A 22,096-nucleotide genomic window follows, 5' to 3' on the forward strand; every position below is an offset into this window, starting at 1 on the left:
GTACTTAATGCCATTCAACTGTACACTTAAGAATGGTTAGAATGGTAAATTTTATGTTATGCATATTTTACTACAATAAAAAAAAGTTCTGAAAATGGAGTAAGATTACAGGTGGAATCAGAGAATGCGCCCAGGACCGTTCAGGTACTAGCCGATCTCTAAGGGAAGCAGGACGGCTAGAATGGCAGAAATGGTCTCTGAATATTCTCCACTTCATACCTCACAGGGAGGTCCTGCAACGAACGGTTAAAATGGGAGCTGACCACAGCAGGGCCTGCGGCTTCAGACTGTCCTGCTTCCAGGACCAGGGTTAGAACAGGGCCTTAGGAATTTCTGGGCAGTGGGGGTGGCTGTGTTTTAATAAGCTACCAATGCTCCTTTTAGGCACAAATACTTTGAGGCCAGGAGCCTATTCTGATTCTTTGCAGCCCAGACTCCCAAAGGGTACCTGGCACCTAGAAGGTATTTCTTACATAGTACTGAATGTAGCTATTCAGAGTTTGATTTGGTTTATAAGATGAAGAATAGGTAATGCTTTTTTGAGAGTGCTATATTTAATTAGAATGAAATGATATAATGTAAAAACACTGATACAAAGACATTATTCTTAATACAAGCAAGACCAAAAAAGCTTGAAAATCTCCCTGAATGTCACAATCTACTACGATCTAATTTCTTTGTGAGTGGAAGGTGATTTCCACCGAAGACACAGGACACTGATTTACCTTTTCCTTCGGGATGCAGCCTTTTGCCCATTAGGTCCCTCAACTCTCACGAGGCTATAACAAGGAATAAACACAGTAATTTACCACTCAGGAGGATATGGGGGTTTATTTAAAATAAAAACACACTAGAAAAAATAATTAGTTTCTTTTAGTGATTTTTCTGGCTCTTAAGTCCTTCCAGTTTTAGATGGATTTGCTGTGCAGGAGGAAATCTAAGGTAAGGCATTAAGATCTTCCCTGGTAGATCACAGTCTGCTAATCTAATCATATTTGACAGTAAATTTAATTATCCAAGAAATTTTATTATTCTTGTTTTATATATCTGCTTCCTATAAATGAGTATCATTCAAATCTATGATACACTAGTAACAATCAAGAACTGTATCTTACATTTATCATTTAAGAACCTATATTTAAAAATTAAGACTTGTGTATTATGTGACTATGATTATAAGGAAATTAGAAAACCAACAGGTGGATATTTATAAAAACTGGTATTTCAGGAAAGGACATAGAGTTAGAAGCCCTTTCCAACTCCTTTGTAAAGTGGGGAACATACAATTACGTAAAGAAGAATTCAGTTTTTTCCCATTTGCACTCTAGATTATGGCAAAAGGAAAAACATTCAGAAATCTTTAGACTTTTACTTCCTCAAATTTTAGATGGATTGCTTTTTGGAATTTTTCTAATTGATATTAGCTGATAAAAGGCCAAACATTTACATTCTTCTCAAGAGCTGAATACATTTTTATGTATTAGCACAGATGGTATTCCAGTATTTGCCATATGGAATAGGAAGGGATAATTAAATTTCATCATCCAGGTACCGTACAAATATGAAGTTAAAATAGGATTTTCACTAACAGTCAACACTGTAGATTCCATGTTATGACCGATTCCAAGAACACAAATTTCTGCATCTTCAGTAGAAATTACACTCTTCAGCTGTAAAAATATCTTCAAAGAGTTTTCAGTTTGTCTTTATCTTGCTCCTTACGACTGCAAAGTGCAAAAGATTCCTGAACAAACTGCCTGCACATAGGGCACTGCTGAAAGTACTTCACGCAGCCGTCACACAGGCACGTGTGTCTGCACGGCAGGAGCACCCAGTTCACAGTCCCGTTCTGGCAAACAACACAGTCCTTGATATTCTCCTCGGGAGGGTCTACTTCACTTTCAGAGAGTCCAGCCTTTTCCAACAAACTTTGGTCTGTGCCTTTTTCTTCGGGAGAGGAATTGCTGGAAGGAGTGGCATTGTTATTTGCAGACATGAAAAGTTGCTGAAAAATCAAAGAAACAAGTTTAAAGATAATTACAAATGACAATTACTCTTTAACCCTGGGGGTCAAAAGAGCTGCTCGAAATTTATGAGCTAGCAAATCCAACAGCAAACTTCCATGATAACTAACTGAAAAACATTATCCATTTATAAATGGTCATTCTTTGAAACTGCAAACAAAAGAGACAAAGATAAGACCACAGGGTACAACTTACCTTAAGATCATAAAATTGACCTTGAGGCAGGAGTAAATATTGATATAATATTCTACAGGATAGTTTATAAGTTTTATCAGGAATATGAATTATTGACACCATGGAAATCTAAAATAAAAATTGAATACCAGTCAGTACTTAGCCTCTTTAAATTATCTCACAGATACATGAAAATGTGTCTCAAATAAAAATAAGTTAATAAGTTATAAAACTTACAATAATTTACTTAAATTAGTCACTACAGAGGAACCAGTTATTGACATATTTTTGCCACAATTATTTTAATTATACTTATTTACAAATTTAATGTGACCCCCAACAAAAACACCATTAGGCTTTTTTATACATGAGTTGACTCTAAAATTCTCATGTGGGAAAAAAAAACATAAGAATAGATAGAAAAATACTGAAAGGAAGGCTATGGTAGGGGGATTAGCCCAGTCAGATATTAAAACAAACTACCGAGACTCTAAAATTAGAGCAGTGTGGTACTAGCACATGTATAGACAAATGGCTGAAACAGAATCAACAGTCCAGAAACAGACCCAATTATATATACAAATATGATAAAGGTGGCATCTCAAATCCCTGGGCAAAGAGAATCTTTTTAATGAAAGTATTAGGACAACTGAATAGTTACTTGGAAAAACAAAAAATTAGATTTATTCCTCATACTATACACAAAAATAAACTCCAAAAGCATAAGAAATCTAATTGTAAAAAATAAAACTATACAAGTAGTAGAAGAAAAAGTGTGCATTCCTTTTTAGTCTCAGTGCAGGGAAAGGCTTTCTAACTATAACTCACAACCAGAAGCAGATAAATTTGACTACATAAAAATTAAAAACTTGCATGACAAAAAGCACCATAAGCAAAGTTAAAAGATACATGGCAAACTGGAATAAAATATTCACAATGCATATCACAGACTGAGGGTTAATATTCCTAATTGATGAGCAACTTTTAAAAATTGAAGAAAAAGTGACCACATATCCCCTAGAAAAATGGGCAAAATACATGAATAGACAATTCACAAAAGATATAAACATGGTCTCAGACATATTAAGAGATATTCACTTTTACACACATGATAAATGCAAATCAAAAATTCACTGAGAAAAATTCATTTCTCACTCATCAGATTAACAAAAATTCAAAAGCCTATCAATACATTCTATGAAGTCATAATCATTCTCATGTTGCTGGTGGAAATGTGTACAAAGAAAAAAAAGAAGGTTCAACTCCAAAGGCACAACCCCAATAGAAGAGAATTTGGCAATTCGAAACAGATGACATGCACTTACCCTTCAACCATACAACCTCAACAATATTAAGGTACATATGCACAGGTTGTTGTAAAAAGATTATTTGTTAGTGCAGAAACTACCTGAATGTTCAAACACAGGAGATTAAATAAACGGTATGCGTACCCTACATACAATGGAGTGCTATGCAGCTTAAGACAAGACCAAACCAATGTGAGGAAGATCTCTATGAACTGGTCTAGGCTGATTTCTACGAGATACTGTGAAGTGAGAAAAGCAAGAATCTATATAGTATATACAGTATGCTGCCTTCAGTGTAGAAAAGAAGGGAAAATAAGAAAAAGAAAATATATCATCATTACAGTAAGAAACATAGGAAGGAGAAACCAGAAAATAATGAAAACAATGACCTTGGCTATCTACAGGGGTGGGGGTGTAAGAATGAGGGGAGGGGGGACAGGAAACAGCAACATCTGAGTGTGCAACTGAACGTAGTTTTTTGACTTTTGAGAGAAGTCATTCAAATAACTTATGAACACAGTATTTTACTATAAACCTTCAGTTTTGGGGAGGAGATGACAGTTTGAACACAGTATTAATTAAAATCAGCAATTAAACCACTAGGAAACATATAAACAAAAAATAAATGGTAGGTCTCTAACTTATAAACTTCTGAGGGCTGACTGGAGGGCAAAAATTGGAAAATAATCACTTTGCAACCAGCATAGTAAAGATAAAATCTGGTAAGAATCACCCATGGAAGTTCAATACAGGGGGAAATGTCGGTGAAGAGTGGGACGGACATACTTGCATGGTCTTAAAGTGCCTCCCTACAGACTGCCTATGATCTGCAAAGGAAGGAAAAAGGAAACAGTGGAGCAATCAGAGAGCACCTTGACTGAGAGATCAAAATTCATATCACCAGTGACAGAAAAGAACCTCGCCTGCCTCTGAAGGTGATGTTCTGTAAACGTACATCATCCATCACTTTGCGGGATACTGGCTGAAACTGCAGAGCTGCAATGTAATCATGATGAACTATCAAGAAAACAAAATAAGTGTGTTCTATTTTACAAGAAGGATGTGTGTGTGTGTGTGACTGTATTCTTCAAAAAATGCTAATGTCATAAAAGACCAAGAAAAGCTATGGAAATATTACAGATGAATGGAGGCTAATGAATGATACATGACAAATACAGTATCTAGACTAGAATCTGTACTGGAGGGGAAATGTTGTCAAGAATACTGTCAGATCAACTAATAAACTGGAATACGGGTAAAGATTGTATAAAATAAAATATTATATCAATGTTAGATTTATTAAGTTGATAATTATATTGTTATATATATATATATATATATATATATATGAGAACATCTCTGTTTTTAAGAACTACACATTGAAATATTTAGGAGTAAAAAATCATCATGCGTACAACTTACTTTTAACTCATTCACTTAAAAATGTATCTATACACACACACACACACACACACACACACATACCTACATATAAAGAAAATAATAATGAAAATGCACAATGTTAACAATTAGCAACAGGAGATCAAGGTAAAGGATGCATGGGTGTTCTTTTTTTTAAGTTTTGCAAGTTTTTGAAATTATGTCCAAATAAGTTTTTTTAAAAAACCCTACTATAGTTATAAACATACAATATTCTTTAAAGTTTTATAAGAATTTATTAATTTGGCAATGGTTTCAAAGGCTTTTATTACTAAATCAACTTTGTATTACTAATTGGTAAAAGATAGTAATGTTACCACCTCATACTAACAATCTTGTCACTTGATTTAATAGTAAAAGACTCTGAAGCTACTATAATGCTAGTTACAAACATATATGTAGTTGTAGATATATATTTTATATGGAAATGTTAATAATATAATAGTAAATGAAAGTGGGTTACAAAGAAATAGTGTGTACAAGTTGATCCCATTTTTGTTTAAAAGCTACATATACAAAGGTCTGGAAAGATACAGACAAATATTTAAAGTGGTTACCTTTGGATGATAGAATAAAAGTGATTATGCTTTTTTTCCTTATGGCTTATCTAGATTTTTTAATATTATTTCTGCCATAAACATGTATTGTTTGAGTAATACAAAAACAAAATAATATAATCATGTAAAAACGAAAACAATTTTCAAGTCAAAATCTTGCAGTAACAGTCCCTGCTTTCCTTTATCTACCTATAATAGCAAACTGGTTTCTAACTACACTATTTTAATGTATTTTTTTACTGTTACAATAGGAATGGCAGAGTTTAATTAGTTTGTTTTAGATTTAGAGTCTCTGACTCCAGATAAAATACTAAAAATTCCCATATGAAAAAGAATTATGAACTGCTCAATTTGCTTTTAAAATTAAGGACAGAGAACATTATTATAAAATATACTAATGATTATGCTTTAGTTCTGACGTTAGGCCCAATCTGAGAGATAAGAGACAAAGAAACAAGATTTAACAGGAAAAATGGGGGGAGGCTGCCGATAAAAGCCACAGAGAAGGATAAAGGCAGGGCGACACAGACAAAGAAAATGACTGTTGCCGCCTGAGAGCCAGGGACCAGGCCCCCCGGCGGGAGTAGGCCTCTCACAGCTACCGCAGGGCCCTGGGTCTCCGCTCCGGTTGGATTGGGGACCTGGTCGGCAACTCCTTCCCTATTTATGATGCCACTGAATTGCGGTACACTGAAAAGTGGTTAAAATGGTCCATTTTATGTTATATACATTTTACTATGCACATACCAAATCCTTCTCTGTTTATATGGAGGAAGAAAAGTTAGAAAACAAAGACCATCAGTATCTCAAGTGGACAGAAAGCACCAACCCAGTGAGGGGAAGCTGGGAAGGTGACTGAGAGCTGACCCTTTTGTCTGGAATAAAGGAAAGAAGTAGGGGAGCTCAGAAGAGATGGGGAACACATTGGTGAGAGAAGGGTTGCCTTGCCCAGGGCAGTACGGGTGTGAAATACCAACCTAAGGTTGGGGAGCAACCAGAAGATCTCATACCTACTTCCTCATGCACGTGCAACTAAGGAGCTTCGCTGTCGAGTTCTATGAGGCTCACTAATATTGCTTAGTATGACTGATTAAGTTTATTGAGTACCTACTGTGTTTCAGGCACTGTACTAGATTCTGAAAATACACTACTCTTGGTGCGTCTTTTATTGGGGGGGGGGGGGACAAGCTGACTTCCATTCAGTGGAACTTCAATTTGATAAGACTAAAAACTCTAAAATCTAGATTGACTTAACCACATATGAGCAGGGTCTGGATTTCCCAATAAGGGTCTCCATCTTCCAAAGCTCAATGCATGCTTGTTTTCAGGGAGATATTCCTGTTAAAAAAAAAAAGGGTGGGGGGTAATGGTACAGAACTACACAGGTTCATGGTCAAGCCCATCTCTTATTTCCTGAACGACTGAGACTTTATAAGAAGGATATTTGCTCTAATACACAGGGTTGTTGGAAGGGATAAATAAGTTAATGTTAGCGAATGCACTTTGTATGTTACAAAGTATCATAAAGATGTTATCATACCTTTATTAATAAACATATCTATATCATGCACTTCAGAAAAGTAGTAAATTGTGTACAAGGGCATTCTGCCATGATAGGATTTCACCAAAAGTTCATTTCCTGTATAAGCTTCTACATACTTGCTTGTCAGGGCTCAGGTCCTCTTAGATCTCTAAGATGCTTTTATCTTCCTAATTGGGATAAAATATCAGACTAAAGAAATAATTGGCATATAATGAGAAAAGTAATTATCACTATAATTACTGAAAACACAGAGACTAAACATGTATAAGATGCAGGTGCAACAGAAACTATGAGGGAAACAAGATGACTGTAAACATAAAAAAAAAAAAGAGTGGATACTGTTCTAACATTTTATATCACTATACCACTATAGATCTACTATTATACTATAGTATACTATACTACTACTATACTATACAGATGGTTTTAACGTAATTCAAATACAGAGGTAGGCAAAACTAGGTTTACAGTTGTGAGTCCATGAAAACAGAGTTTATACTTGTACTATTATCTATAAATTAATGTATTATTTACTTGTATTCAACTGTAAAACTACTTTTGACCCCACCATATAATGCAGCTTTTATTTTCTAAATATTCTAATAACCCATATTAAAACAAAGTCATACTCTGAAGGAGCTGTTACAGGTATAAAAAATCATACAGGTACACTTCCCAGGTATTCATCTTTTAAAAAAAATGTGTCCAGGCCAAATGTTTATCCTTAGAAATTAAATAAAACTTGTTCTATATCATCAAATAATTAAGAACCATTATCCAAGTCACTTAGCAGTAATGCTTCCAAAACTTTAAAATTACTTACAATATCATAAATTTCTCGGTCATCCTCATCAGCTAAGGTCAACAGTGCTACCAATGGATAGCGCGATCGGGGCACTGTGCCAAAGTCTTCAATTTTTGTATCTTTTGGTAACTGGCAATATATTTCTTCTTTGCTTTCCTTTTTAATACTTTTTGAAAATGTAAAGGTAAATTGTCACTATAGCCAGAAATGCAATAATATACCAACGGTGATTTGTAGCAACTTAGCAACACTTAACTTTATCCATAAAAAGTCTAACATCTAAAATTTTCATGTGCTACTGGATGTAAGATAAAAGGATACAAATATTGTTCTTGATAGAGATATTCGCTATATAAAGCATCTTCCAATGCTTGGGGAGTGCTTATTTGGAAGCAATAAATGTGCTTCTGCAGAGCCTCATATAATTTTTGAACACTGCACCCCCAATAGCATGTAAGGAGGCTATCTTCAAGGCAATCTGTTGTCAAAGTTATGCCAGCTGTAGAAAACAAACAAGAAGACAAAGAGAAGAAAATTACCTAATGTAATTTCTAATACAATTATACACAGTGAATAACAAAAGCTTCTTTTTGGATGTTGGCCAGGCTGCTGGCAGTTAAAGGAACTCATTAAAGGGTATGTGCTTATAAATGAAGGAACTGGTCTCTAAAACAGGAGATATAAAAACTTTAATGTCTACACAATTTTGAAGCACTACCAGTAAACTTTATTATTTATACATTTATGCTTGGCAATGATCAATTTAAATTTGGGGGTGACTTCAATGCTTTTCCCACATAGATTTTAAAAACAGAACTACAGTTCACTGTTGTTAACGTATGATTCTGTTAGTGTCTATAATCCTAACTGCAGGAAACAGTAGAGCTACTTCCAAAAGTAAATACCCTGTAACTACAAAACAGAACAGAGCTGTCTTAGAAAGTGGATACACACCACCCACGGGGCAACAAGAAATTCACTGGAGTAGGAAAAATATTTAAAAGAAACTGAACTTTACTAATATTAATATACATACTGACAACATTAATATACATTCTTGACAACTTTAACATACAGTCTTGTCACACAGTTAATGTCCCATGTAATATGCAAAACATCCTGAGGAAAGAGTGGGGATGCCGAAACAGGGAGGGTTTAATAGCGCTGTCCTCATTCACTCGCTTGCTTTCAGAGGAGTAAGATATTATAATTTGGGTGGAGCCGATTAAGCGGTTATATAAATTATAAGTAGACAAATTATATTATATAGTTTTACCTACTTATTTACACCTTGACTAGGTGCCCCCTATATGATGTTTGCCCCTTACTTGTGGCAGTTGTAGCGGCATCAAGCTCAAGGGGAGAAACATCCAGCGTCCCCCTGCCGCTGGCAGCGCAAGCCACAAGTGGCAGTGGTGTACTTGCTAAACCAGAAAGAAATGTTGTTGGTTATTGTGAGGCAGGACAGTAAGAAGCTAGGAAAATTCTTTCCCAGTGAAATGAGGGAAACTGAGACAAGATAGCTAAACAAGGCCGAGCAATTAGCAGCCTGCTAATTAATCGCAAGATCTTATCTTCCCTAACCAAAGACAGGAGCAGATGGTTTATACCTCTCCTCCCCAACCAGAGAGTGAGTAGCCTAAATCATTCTAGTCAGGAAAAGAGAGGACAGAGACCTAGTTGGTGCTATTAGTGCCAGCCAAACCGCAGAATGGATAAAATCAGGGGAATGAATAATAAAAAACCCAATTAGAGCCAGACAAATCCAAGATAAAAGTAAAGCAGTGAGGCTGACCAGAGAATGATCCCAAACTCCCCTATACACTCATTTTGATGCATCAGCACATTAAAGGACATACCTGGAGAGCTGCTGAATATTCTGTTGAGACCCTCTCTGAGACCTTGCCTAAAATTCCTGCCTTCAGAATACAGGTAAAACCCCTTAAGATAGAGGATCCAGTGTGTGCTCTTGCTTGAGCACGGCTATACCCACCTTTCCTCAGGCTTGTACTTTTACTTTTTCCTAAGTTCTAACAGTTTCCAGTAGACTTGCAACCAGGGGAGCAGCAGGCAGTGGTGACTCGTCTTGGGACAACCTCCTGAACCTGTCTCCAAGGGCCCTCCTTCCGCCTCTGTGACTTCCTTTCCTGAGTTCCACCCAACCCAGTGTGGCTCCCGTCTGTTACAGTAACTTGCTTCCTGAAGCCACACAGCCCAGTGTGGCTTGCTGTGACTTCCTTCCCTGAGTCTAGGCAGCCCAGTCCAGGCTTACTCCTGTTGCTGCGATCTTGACTCTTCCATCTTAAGCCTTTCCTTTGTTTCACTGTGCCCAGCTTTAATAAACATATTCTCAAAATCACTTGCATTCAAATCATGAAATATCTCCTACACAAAGTCAAGAATCCACACATTCCAGACTGTGCTAGGGCAGACCCACCTCGGTCCCGGCCCCTTTCCCGTGACGACTGTTCCTGGCTGAACAGCCTTGGTTTCTGATTCTGGCTTTCCAAACCTATTGGCAAGTCTGTAAGCAAACAGCTTTTTTACTGAAGTCATTTCTATTTCCTGCAAATAGATATTTCTGATTAATACATTACCTATTTTTTTCAAAGGTGATCAAGAGAATGTGTTGGAAGCAGGTACACAAACATAACCAGATGATCTACAGGATACCAAATATTGTACTATGTACAAATTCTCAGATTCTGCATATGGATAATAGCAGTGACATAAAACAGTTTCTCATCATAGTTAAGCAAAAATTTTAATTGACAGGAACTTTGCATTCATAATTGATAAAAATTTGATTTCACATTTTTATGACTCCAATCATCAGGTATTAATTTAAGAATGGAGAATTAGCTATTTTTTTCAATTAGCTGTTAAATAGCTGCAGAAAAACACTCCATTAATACAAATTTTAAAAATATAAATATTAAAAATCACACATACTTTTCTCTATGTCACTTTAGAACTACACATGAGGCAAGAAAAAAATTGGAAGTAAATGAGAAAGGGAAAAAAATTTAAAGCATACAAAAAAGTGAGAAAAGAAAAAAAGAACCCAGAAAATGATTACTTAATATTACTGTCAAAAAAATACATATGTATTAGGCTATTCATTGTAGCACTAGTTATATCAAAATGCTGGACTCCACACCTAAATGTCCATCAATAGGGGATTAACTTAATACAATAAGGAAATTTCTCCAATGAGTAAGTACCATGAAGCTCTTAAAAAAACTGAGACCTACCAAAATATAGTACTATACTTCAGAATGTACCTTAAATGAAAAAAGCAAGGTGTAGGAAAGTATACAGGGTGAGGCAAAAGTAGGTTTACAGTTGTGAGATATAAAACAGAGTTTATTCTTTTCTTTTTTTTTTTTGAAGATTTTACTTATTTATTTTTAGAGAGGGAAAGAGAGGGAGAGAAACATCAATGTGTGGTTGCATTTCATGCACCCCCTGCTGGGGACCTGGCCTGCAACCCAGGCATGTGCCCTACACTGGGAATCAAACCGGCGACCCTTTGGTTCGCAGGCCCGCGCTCAATCCACTGAGCCACACCAGCCAGGACGATTCTTGTATTGTTATTAATTATTGCATTCTTTTTCCATACAAACAACCGTAAACCTGCTTTTGCCCCACCTTGTACATAGTATGCTACTGTTTATCTCACAGGAGATTATATCCAAATATATGTGTTTGTTTACACTAGAAAAGAGCAATGGAAGGATAAGTCTTAAGAAAAATAAACTCAACTTACAGAACATATATAACTACCAGTCTATCTGTGTTGTAAAAAGAGTGAGAGTTCCAGAGATTCAGAGCTAAATAAAACTTGTTCACGGACTTTGTATACTTGACTAAAATGGTGAGTGTCAGCGACTACTAAAAACTGGGTATTAATCAGATTTTAATATAATGTCTCTGATATTAATATGATAAATGAAAAAACTAAAGAATCTATAAAACTCTGCTCTTCACAATCTTTCATAATCTGTTACATAGACAAAGAATATATTGATTTACACTAACTGATAATAGTTTAAATACCCCTCGGCAAAATGATTCTCCCTTGAGTTTTTATCACTTCTGCAAAGATCCTTATGCTCAATTCTCATTCTTATATTTTTTTAGTCTTCTAAAATTCAGTGTACATGCAATGACACCTTAGATCAACAACATTAACAGAACTGGAATATAAACATAACTCAGAAAACTCACAATTCAAATGAAGTGACACAGCATGGGTATGATTTCTCTCAACCTGCCCTTACCTGCTTACCTGTACCAGCCAAATAAAGTGTAAGAGACAGCCTAGCAAAAAACTGAAAAAAAAGGGACTATAGTCAAATGAGTTGAGCCATTAAAAAAAAAAAAGAGAACAATGAGGCAGAAAAGTTACAAACCTTCTTACAAAAAAAAAATTTCTGTGAGAGAAGTAATATACATGGAGACCATGCATGGGAATAGTAAAACCAGAATATTGGGAGATGAAAACCTTAAGCTGTAATGAATAGAGGTTCAAATCCCTCCGAAAATGCGGTGTGCCATTTTGCGTAACGCTTCTGTTCATGTTAGCTTTTCCCAGGGTGAATAAGTCTAAATACAAGGAAGCTGTTCACAGAAGGACAGCAGAATTCCTGACCTGAATTAATACAACTCAACTAATCCACTTTCATTTCATTAAAACCTACATCGGGGACATGGAAACATCATAAATCTGAACACAGTCTCATTACATAACAACAAAAATCCCCCAAACCCACCCCTAGTAAACAGAACTAAATGACAAAGATTAAAATTGATTTTCCGGTTTATTTTCAAGTAAATTAGGCTCTAGATAGAAGTTCTTCTTCCCTCCTTATGTGGCAGGCAGCTTGGATAGAACAATTTAAAAAAAACACAAACCAAAAACCTGAATTTTAACACTATCTATACATCAAATGAAATATGTTTTTAAAATGTCACAATTATTGCTCAGAGTATCATTTCAATATTCTGGGTAGACATCTTTATACCCACTGTTCCACAGTTTAAACAAATGAATTTTATTCTGCTGAGTACAATTCCCACCAAAATCCTTATTTCCCCATAAAAGACAGATAACGAATGATGATATGCATTTGGTATTTAAAAATTAAAATACTTCAATAAGCACACTATAAGTCCACACATTTACAATTTTTTTCATGTACTTCAGTAATGCTACTGTTGGTTAGCATCTAGGGTGTTGGGCATAGCTGCAAAGTCTTCTACTTAGTGGGTATCTTTTCATTTGCTTCTAACATTTACAGGGCAGGCTCTATTTAAACTATTTCTGTCTTAAAAGCAGATTAATGGATTTCCTGACACTTTCTAGCTGACAAATGACCTGTGTTTGTTTGCTCACAATGCATCAGTTCTTAATTTCTTCAGTGGCTCTAGGCCTGTGGGCCTGGGTTATATACTAAGAACCACTTTGTGCTAGTGGAATTTTTTTTTTAAGACAAGAGAGGAAGGGTGGGGGGCAAAGAGAGAAACACTGATTTGTTGTACCACTTATTTACGCATTACTGGTTGATTCTTGTATGTGCCCTGCCAGAGGACTGAACCTACAACCTTGGAGTATTGGGATGACCCTCTAACCAGCTGAGCTACCTACCAGGGCCTGAACTAGTGGAATTTTTTACTGGCAGTCCTGTTCAAGAGCCAGATGTACTATAGCAGGTCCAAGTGCATGGCCACAAAGGTCAGAGGTAACACAATCACCACTATTCTGTACCACTATTCTGTACCTTTTATTCAACATGTTTTCTAAATAAATTAGTTTTCCCTGTCATATCGCAAAATTTGATTTTCCAAATTTTTGGTAAAAAATATGATGGAATGAACTCCTTATCTACCATTAGGGGAAAAAAAGGTCCTTTGTTCAATTCATAGAGGTTTTGTGTATGTGTGTGTGTGTGTGTGTATATATACACATACATATATACATATATACATGCAAACACAGTATAGTATTTATAGTTAAGAAGATTAAGAAATTTTCTATTTTTTTCATTGTCAGTCAACTTAAGGTTGATAATCCTTATTGACTAGTACACTCATTTTTGACAACTGACTCTGGAAGTTAGAGGCAGGGAGATGACAAGAAAGTTCACAGAGGATAAGGGAGCAGGATGTCAAGAAGAAAGGACTGGGTAACTGTTAAACACTGCAGAGAGAGCACTAACTCGGACCTGGAAAGAGTCCAGTAAACTTTATGACTGCTGGGGGCCGGAGGTGTGGGGCAGACGTGCTAATTAGTGACCTTGGAGAAAGCCACTTCAATGGAGGGATACGAGGTCTTTCTGGAAAAAGTCCCACCACTGTCAATATAATGAGAATGGTTTGTGCGACATTAATGTAACCTGGGAGCCAAGGAGAGTGGGCTGGAATGTGCATGTTTGAACAATGAAAACTTCATTGTACTAGTCAGTAGGGATGGTAGACACCATTGAGTGACCAGGTGCATTCTGTGGAGGTCATTCAAAATGACTGAACGAGTAGAGCAATGAATCTGCATTAAAATTTGCATTAAGCTTCAACACTCCTCTGCATAAATTATTCAGATGATTCAGAAGGCCATGGCTATGGGCAACTGGTGACTGGCAGCTTCATCACAACCACGCACCTGCCCATGTATCATGTCTCGTGCAGCGTTTTTTGGCAAAACATCAAATCACCCAGGTGACTCAGCCCCACTACAGCCCAGATTTGGTGCCCGTAACCTCTGGCTTTTCCCAAAACTAAAATCACCTTTGAAAGGGAAGACATTTCAGACCATTGAAGAGATTCAGGAAAATACAACAGGGCAGCTGATGGCAATTGAGAGAACTGTGTGAGGCCCCAAGGTGCCTACTTTGAATGGAAGTGAGGCATCATTGTCCTATGTAATGTTTCTTGGATCTTGTTTAATAAATGTCTGTTTTTCATAAAGCATGGCTGGATACTTTCTGGACAGACCTCGTATAGGTAAAAATCAGATTACACTGCTTTCAGGAGTAAAAGGAAAGCAGACTAAGAGAAGAAGGCAAATGCAAACCACTTTTAAGAAATCTGGCTTTGAAGAGAGAAAGAGAAATAGGAGAGTAGCTAGAATAAGAAGAAAAGTTGAGAAAGCTTTGGGTTGTTTGTTTTTAGATACCAAAAATGTGAGCAAGTATAAAAGGTGATAGAATCTCAGCCAAGAAAACCTTGTAGAGCTAAAGAATAGTATCTAGAACTACCCATTCTTCTTTTTCTTAGTTTTCCTTTCTGATAGTTCGTTATTGATGTATAAAATACCATTGATTTCTGGATATTAATTTTTGTATCCTGCTACTTTACTGAATTCATTTATCAGTTGTAGTAGTTTTTGGTGGAATCTTTAGGGGTCTCTATATACAGTAAAATGTCATCTGCAAATAAAGAAAATTTTACTTTTTCCTTACCAATTAGATGTCTTTTATTTCTTCTTCTTATCTGATTGTTGTGGCTAGTATTTCCAGTACTATGTTGAATAAGAGTGGTGAAAGCACACATCCCTGTCTTGTTCACAATTTTAGGAGAAATACTTTTTTGTCCATTGAGTATGACATTGGCTGCGGGTTTGTCATATATGGCCTTTATTACATTGAGGTACGTTTTCTCTATTCCCACTTTGTGGAGAGTTTTTATCATAATTGAGAGCAGGATTTTATCAAATGCTTTTTCTGCATCTATTGATGTGATCATGTGATTTTTATCCTTCATTTTTTTACTATGGTATACCATGTATATTGATTTGCAGATACTGTACTACCCTTGCATCTCAGAATAAATCCCACTTGATCATGGTGTAAGATCTTTTTGATGCATTGCTGGATCCAGTTTGCTAATATTTTGTTGAGGATTTTAGCATCTATGTTTATCAAGTATATTGGCCTATAATTTTCTTTGTAGTATCTTTATCTAGTTTTGTAATTAGGATAATGCTGTCCTTATCAAGTGAGTTTGGGAATCTTCCCTTACTCTTGAATTTTTTTGGAATAGTTTGGAAAGGATAGGTGTCAGTTCTTTGAATGTTTGGTAAAGTTCACCTGTGAAGCCATTACATAAAGAACTTTGTTGGGAATTCTTTGATTACTGCTTCAATTTCATTAGTTGTAATCTGTCTATTCATATTTTCTTATGGTTCCTGAATCAGTTTTGAAAGACTGCATGTTTCTAGGAATTTATCCATATTGTCCAGATTGTCCAGTTTTTTTTGCCATAGTTGTTCCTAATATTTTCTTACAATGCTTTGTACTTCTTTTCTTTTATTCTCTTTTGCATATTGTTTTAAATTTCTTTTTATTGTTCAAATACATTTGTCTCCATTTTCCCTCCACCACTTTCCCCTGTCTAGAACTACCTATTCTCTATCTCTACTGAACTGCCACAAAAGCATTTACAAGTCCAAAAGTTCCAAACTGAATTCATTACCTTCCTTCCAAAACCTGCTGTTCCTCCTATTTCCTTATCTCTGTAAAAGGACCTGCCTATGAAGGACCCAAGCAAAGAATTTGAGTGATCCTCGACTTTTCTATCTTACCTGTTCCTAGCCCTGGCCCTTCTCTTTCATTCCACTGATTCCTAGATAGTCTTGCAAACAATTTATTTCCAAGTACAGAAACAACTACGATCTATTACTACCATCTACTAAGATAATTTTATACCAAAATACCAAAATTTCAGATTTTAAGACAGCTGTTCTCCAGGCTAGCCACCTTACATTAACTGTATTTACATCACACCATTATTACACTGAAGACCAATGGAAATGGCACAGTGCGTTAACAAACTTTTCTTATTAACACCTGAGATACTTTATTTTTCTCAAATGCCTCTGCTTGCTAGTTGGTAAGTTCCTTAGGAGCAAAGACTGTGAATTATTAATCTTTGTATCTGAGTATTTAGTACAGCTCCTGGAACAAAACAGGTACTCAATAAATGTATGTTATGGCTAATGAAGAGAAAGCAATAGAGAAAGAAAATTAAAAGGCTAAAAAGGGGGATAGAAAAATCTTTAGAAAACAGCCACCAACTTGTAATTGAAGCTGAAGATGGGTTAGAGATCTCTAAGCCAAAAGGATTCTTGACTTGTCTCATTTGCTTTTTGAAAACTCTTGTGTTGAACTGGGTCTCTTCTGAATTTCTGAGAATTACTGGAACATCCCAACCAAACCTGAAGAAAGGTAAAAATAAATTAATATATAATCTTAACAAATGCTGAAATTTTGTTGTATGTAGAATATGTGCTTCATTAGTTAATCCTTTTAATGTAAGTATCAGAAAAAGAGATTAAGTTACTCAATATACATTTTATATTAGAGAATTAATCCGGAAATAAGAGAGATTAGAGGTCCCATAGAATTGCAATATATTGTTCAGTTGGCTGAATCAACATACTCTTGAAACAACGTTCTACTGTTAACACAAAAGAGTATACTGGTTATAAATTGTACCTATTGTAACAGCAAAAACATGACAGAATTGTTAAATTTTTATAATGATATAAAAAATATATATTTAATATGCAGACTATTTGATATTATTTATAGGACAAGATAACTTTTAAACACCAAATATAGCTCTTCATTTATATTGCATTTCTTTTACATTTCATGTAAAAATGTGATAATGCATACTGAACAGACTTAGAAGGAAAAATAAAAGGGACTAAATTCAATTCTTTTAAAAATATTTTATTTATTGATTTTAGAAAGAGAGACAGGGAGAGAGAGAGAAACAGAAATTTGTTGTGCCACTTATTTATGCATTAAATGTTTGGTTCTTGTATGTGTCCCGACTGGGGATCAAAACAGCAACCTTAGAGTATCGGGACAACACTCTTAACCAACTGCGCTATCTGACCAGGGCTCACTAAATTCAATTCCTTATAAAATAAGAAAGCAGCTAGGTTTACTCAATTTAAATAAAATAACTGAAAGTGAATATACATTAATTTACCCAAGGGACTTTGGGTTAAGCTGGCAGTTAGATTCGTATTTGGATGTACTCTCTTCTCTCCAAACACTTACTAGTGAGAGATAAAAATAAAAAGACGAATCAAAAAAGACCCACTGAGCCCTGAATGGCATGGCTCTCAGTTGGTTTGGCGCCCTCCCACAAAGCATAGGTCACAGGTTCGATTGCCAGTCAGGGCATATGCCGGGGTTATGGGCCTGGTTCCCAGTTGGGGCACATGTGAGAGGCAACCAATTGATGTTTCTCTCTCACAGTGACGTTTCTCTCTCTCTCTTTCTCCCTCCCTTCCCCGCTCTTTAAATAAAATCTTAAAAAAGAAGATCCTGCTGAAATGAGTAAACAAACTGTGGTGTATGTAAACAAAGGAATGGAAGAAAACAGCTATGAAAAGGAAGAAATTATTGCTACAACCACATGGTTAAATCTCAAAAACAACGTGCTGTGCAGAAGAAACCTGACACAAATGAGTACATGCTGGTTCCATAATATGAAACTTGAGAGCAGGCAAAAGTCATCTACAGTCAAAATAAAAAGCAGAACAATGGTTCCTTCTGGGGCATAGAGTATAGACCGACTGGGAAAGGGCATATGGGAACTTTCTCTGGGGATGGTAATATTCTATATCTTCCTAGGGTTTGAGCTGTATAGATGATATGTTTGATAACACTTAAGATTTGTACACTACATTGTATGTAAATTATACTTCAAAAGAAATACTATAAACAAAAACAAATACTGAACTCTATGCAATGCTTTTGGGTAAGGAATACAAGTTACTTTGAAATGATCAACAAAAAAGATGGACTGGTGGGTAGCTGAAAGGATGGATGGATCAGGACAAATATGTAATAAAGACATTATAACAAAAACGATTATATAGAACCTAAGTGATAGGCACGTGTGTATTTACTGTATAATTCTTTCATTGTACGTATGGTATGTTTGAAAAATTTAATACTAAAATGTTGGAAAGAAGAGACATAGTTGGGCTCAAAGACATCTTTATGAATCTGAAAAAGGTAAAACATATAAAGTAACGCATAAGGCTTACATTATAACTTGACAGGTTCTGAATCTGGCAGTAGCCAGTGGCAATAAGCTTTCACACAGTAAGAAAGCCTTAGGGGTTGTCCACTCAAGACAAGGGCCAGGGCCAGGTTCATAACTCGAATCCAGGAGCTGGGTTAGGCCAATATCAATGTGGGACAGAACTGTCACTATAAGCCCTGGTCCTTGACCAGGGAGCAGGGGGTTGTCTAGAAATCTGGGTGGAGGCAACTGCAAAATGGTTAAAAAGCAAGGAGGGGAACAAAGGGAGGGGGAAAACTTCCACTAAAATTTAGTCTGCAAACTAAAATTTCAAAACAACATGAACAAATTGAATGCAAGAAAAAGCCAATAAAATTAACAAATGGAATAAGATTTCACTCTAGGTTAATTTAATTTAATAGAACAGTTGGATAAGACTGTTATGGTTCTACCTAAAAAAGCTGAAAAGCAAACCTCTAACAGATCAAACTATTTCCAAGTATGTTAACTGCATCCCAAAACAAACCTCAAGAATATTTATATGAATACAAAACATCCAGCACTAGATAAAGGAAAATTTACAATGTTTAGCATTCAATAAAAAATTACCAAGCATGCAAAGAAACAGAAAAATATGACCCACAATAAGAGGAGAAACTAATCAATAGAAATAGACCCCAGAAATGATATGATACAGATAAAAGAATTAGTAGACAAAGACATCAAAATAATTGTTGTAACTACACTTTTCAAAGAAGATAAAGATTGAGCATATTATACAGAGATATGAAAGATTAAAAAAGACCCAAATCCATTGCTGAAGGTGAAAAATACAATGTTTGAGATGAAAAACACATTGAATGGGATTAACAGCAAGTTAGACATTACAACTCAAAATATTAGTGAATTTGAAGACCTAGCAACAGAAAGTATCCAAAAGGAAACACAGAGGAAAAAGGCTGAACAAGAGAACAGTGAGCTGAGGGCCAACCTCAGTCAGTCTAACATACACGTAAGGGAAGTCTGCAGAGGAGGAACAGGGACAGTACAAGAAAACTACAGGCTAACATCACTCAGAAACATAGATGCAAAAATTCTTAGCAAATTAAATCCAACAATATATAAAAAGATTAATACATCATGACCTAGTGAGGTTTATCTCACGAATGAAAGGTTGGCTTGGCATAACATTAAAACTTTAACGTAATTCACCATATTAATGGAGTTAAAAAAAACCAATATGATCATCTCAATACATGCAGAAAAAGCACTAGCTAAAATCTAATGTCTATTCCTGATAAAATCCATCAGCAAACTAGGAATGTAAAGGAACGTCACCTGATAAAGGGCAGCAAAAGCAATAAAAAATGTACAGTTCACATCATACTTGAAAAGCTGCTTTCCTCCTAAAATTGGGAATAAGACACAACAGCCATGTGTCCCTAAGCAATCACTCCACCTCTGTGGAACTGTTACCCCACCTGTAAAAGTTTTTAACAGGGCTTGGCACTACACAAGAGCTAGCAATGATAATGATGATGGAGGAGACTTAGGAGTTGGTCGAAGAGCTAGGGAGAAAACAGAAAAATAAACAACCCAGTAACTTCTCCTTTTTTATTTTCAGAATCAAGCACGCCCCAGGTTCTGGCTCCACTGCTCACCACTGCCCCTTTTGAAGGTTCGGTCAGGCATGTGGAGTGGTAGGACACAAGACATAACCTTCCTATGACAGCCGTGAGACCATGCCTTCCCCTTCCTTCCTTCAACCCTTGGAGTGAAAAGAACAAATGAGGAGAAAGCACTCTATACATACTCATTACATTCCCTGGCCCCTTCCTCATAATTTTAATTCTCCCTACCTTCCCCCACCCTTTTTTCCTTCACCCCCTCTGCCCAGCTCCTTATTCCCACACCACCAACAGTAAAAGCTAGGATTCAGATCTCACGGAGTTCATTTCTACAGTAGGTTCAAGCACTGTATTTCAGGTACTCAATCGTGTTGCACCTAAAAATTTCAATTAAAGAATTCTTAAAGATACAGGAGCCAGAAACTTCAAAAGGCAAGGCTTTGGGGAAATAACTGGAAGCAGCCTGTTGTGAACATGAAATTCCTTTGTAATATGCTTTATAGTCTCCATGATATATCTGGTTTTAATATAAAAATATTTCTTCAAGTCTTTATGTAAAATCAATATTGTAGAAAGATATACCATATCTGTTCTCTGGCTTTGTATATACTACAGAATGAAACAACTTGAGATGTAAAGTGGTGCTTTTCTTTAAGCATGGTTATCCAAGGCTGCTTGGTCCAGCATCACATCAAGAATTGACAAAGCACAGCTATTATTAAAATAAATTCACCTCTCTGGGTTTTTTATTTCTCTTCCTGATGCATAATCTTGTGTCTATATTTCCTAATATCCTAACAGCCTTGATTTAGCTCATATACTCTTTTAAAATTGATACTATGAATCTTGCTTAATCTTTGGCCTATTTTATCTCATGTAAACTTTTTATGGTGGAGGATAACATATACTGAAAAGTACACAAAACATTGTTGAGTGAATTACATAGTAACTGTTATTCAGGTTAAAAATCAAAACAATGTTTCCTTGTGTTGATGCCCAAGCTATCCTTTCCCGCTCCACTAGACTGACTTCAGTAACTATAACTTAGTTTTGGAATTTTATATAAGAGGAAGTATGCCATGTATACTTTTATTTCCTATTTTATAACATTTTGCTTGAATATTCAACCATATAGCTACACTTAGTGCATTTTTGTGGACGTATAGTATTCTGTTGTGTAAACATACCATAATTTGCTTATTCATTCTACTCTTAATGGACATTTAAGTGGCTCTTGCATTTTGGCCATTATAAATAATGCATGTGTGAACATTTTCATACAAGACTCTCAGTGCACATACATGTATTTGTTAGGTGTACACTGGGAAGGGGATTTCTCAGCCATGAGGTCTGTGCTTCTTCAACTTTAGTGGAAAATGCACACACCTGTTCTAGGTGGTGGTGTCCATTTACACGCCCACAGGCAATGAATGAATGCTCCCCTTGCTCCATATCCTTGCCAAAACATTATTAGTCATCGTGGTAGGTGTGTGGTGGTATTGCATTTGGTTTCAATTTCTATTCCCCTGATGACTAGTGAGGTTGAACACTTTTTATGTTTATTGCTACTTG

General features: G+C 35.9%; 1 protein-coding gene across 1 annotated transcript in view; it reads right to left on the reverse strand.

Moving 5' to 3' along the window:
* Positions 1 to 305: 305 nt before the first annotated feature.
* The window catches only part of CGRRF1 (cell growth regulator with ring finger domain 1), a 28,787-nt gene continuing 6,996 nt past the window's right edge, over positions 306 to 22,096 (reverse strand). Inside the window, exons 2-6 of the mRNA XM_054567544.1 lie at positions 16,925 to 17,064; positions 8,172 to 8,349; positions 7,869 to 8,016; positions 2,220 to 2,327; positions 306 to 2,005 (exon numbers count right to left, since the gene is read on the reverse strand). Coding sequence (XP_054423519.1) covers positions 1,685 to 2,005; positions 2,220 to 2,327; positions 7,869 to 8,016; positions 8,172 to 8,349; positions 16,925 to 17,064 — 895 coding nt within the window. The 3' untranslated portion in view covers positions 306 to 1,684. The remainder of the gene's footprint in view (positions 2,006 to 2,219; positions 2,328 to 7,868; positions 8,017 to 8,171; positions 8,350 to 16,924; positions 17,065 to 22,096) is intronic.

This window comes from Pteronotus mesoamericanus, unplaced genomic scaffold (assembly GCF_021234165.1).
Source record: "Pteronotus mesoamericanus isolate MK-2021 breed Mesoamerican mustached bat unplaced genomic scaffold, CSHL_Meso_final contig_182, whole genome shotgun sequence".
Taxonomy (NCBI): Eukaryota; Metazoa; Chordata; class Mammalia; order Chiroptera; family Mormoopidae; genus Pteronotus; species Pteronotus mesoamericanus.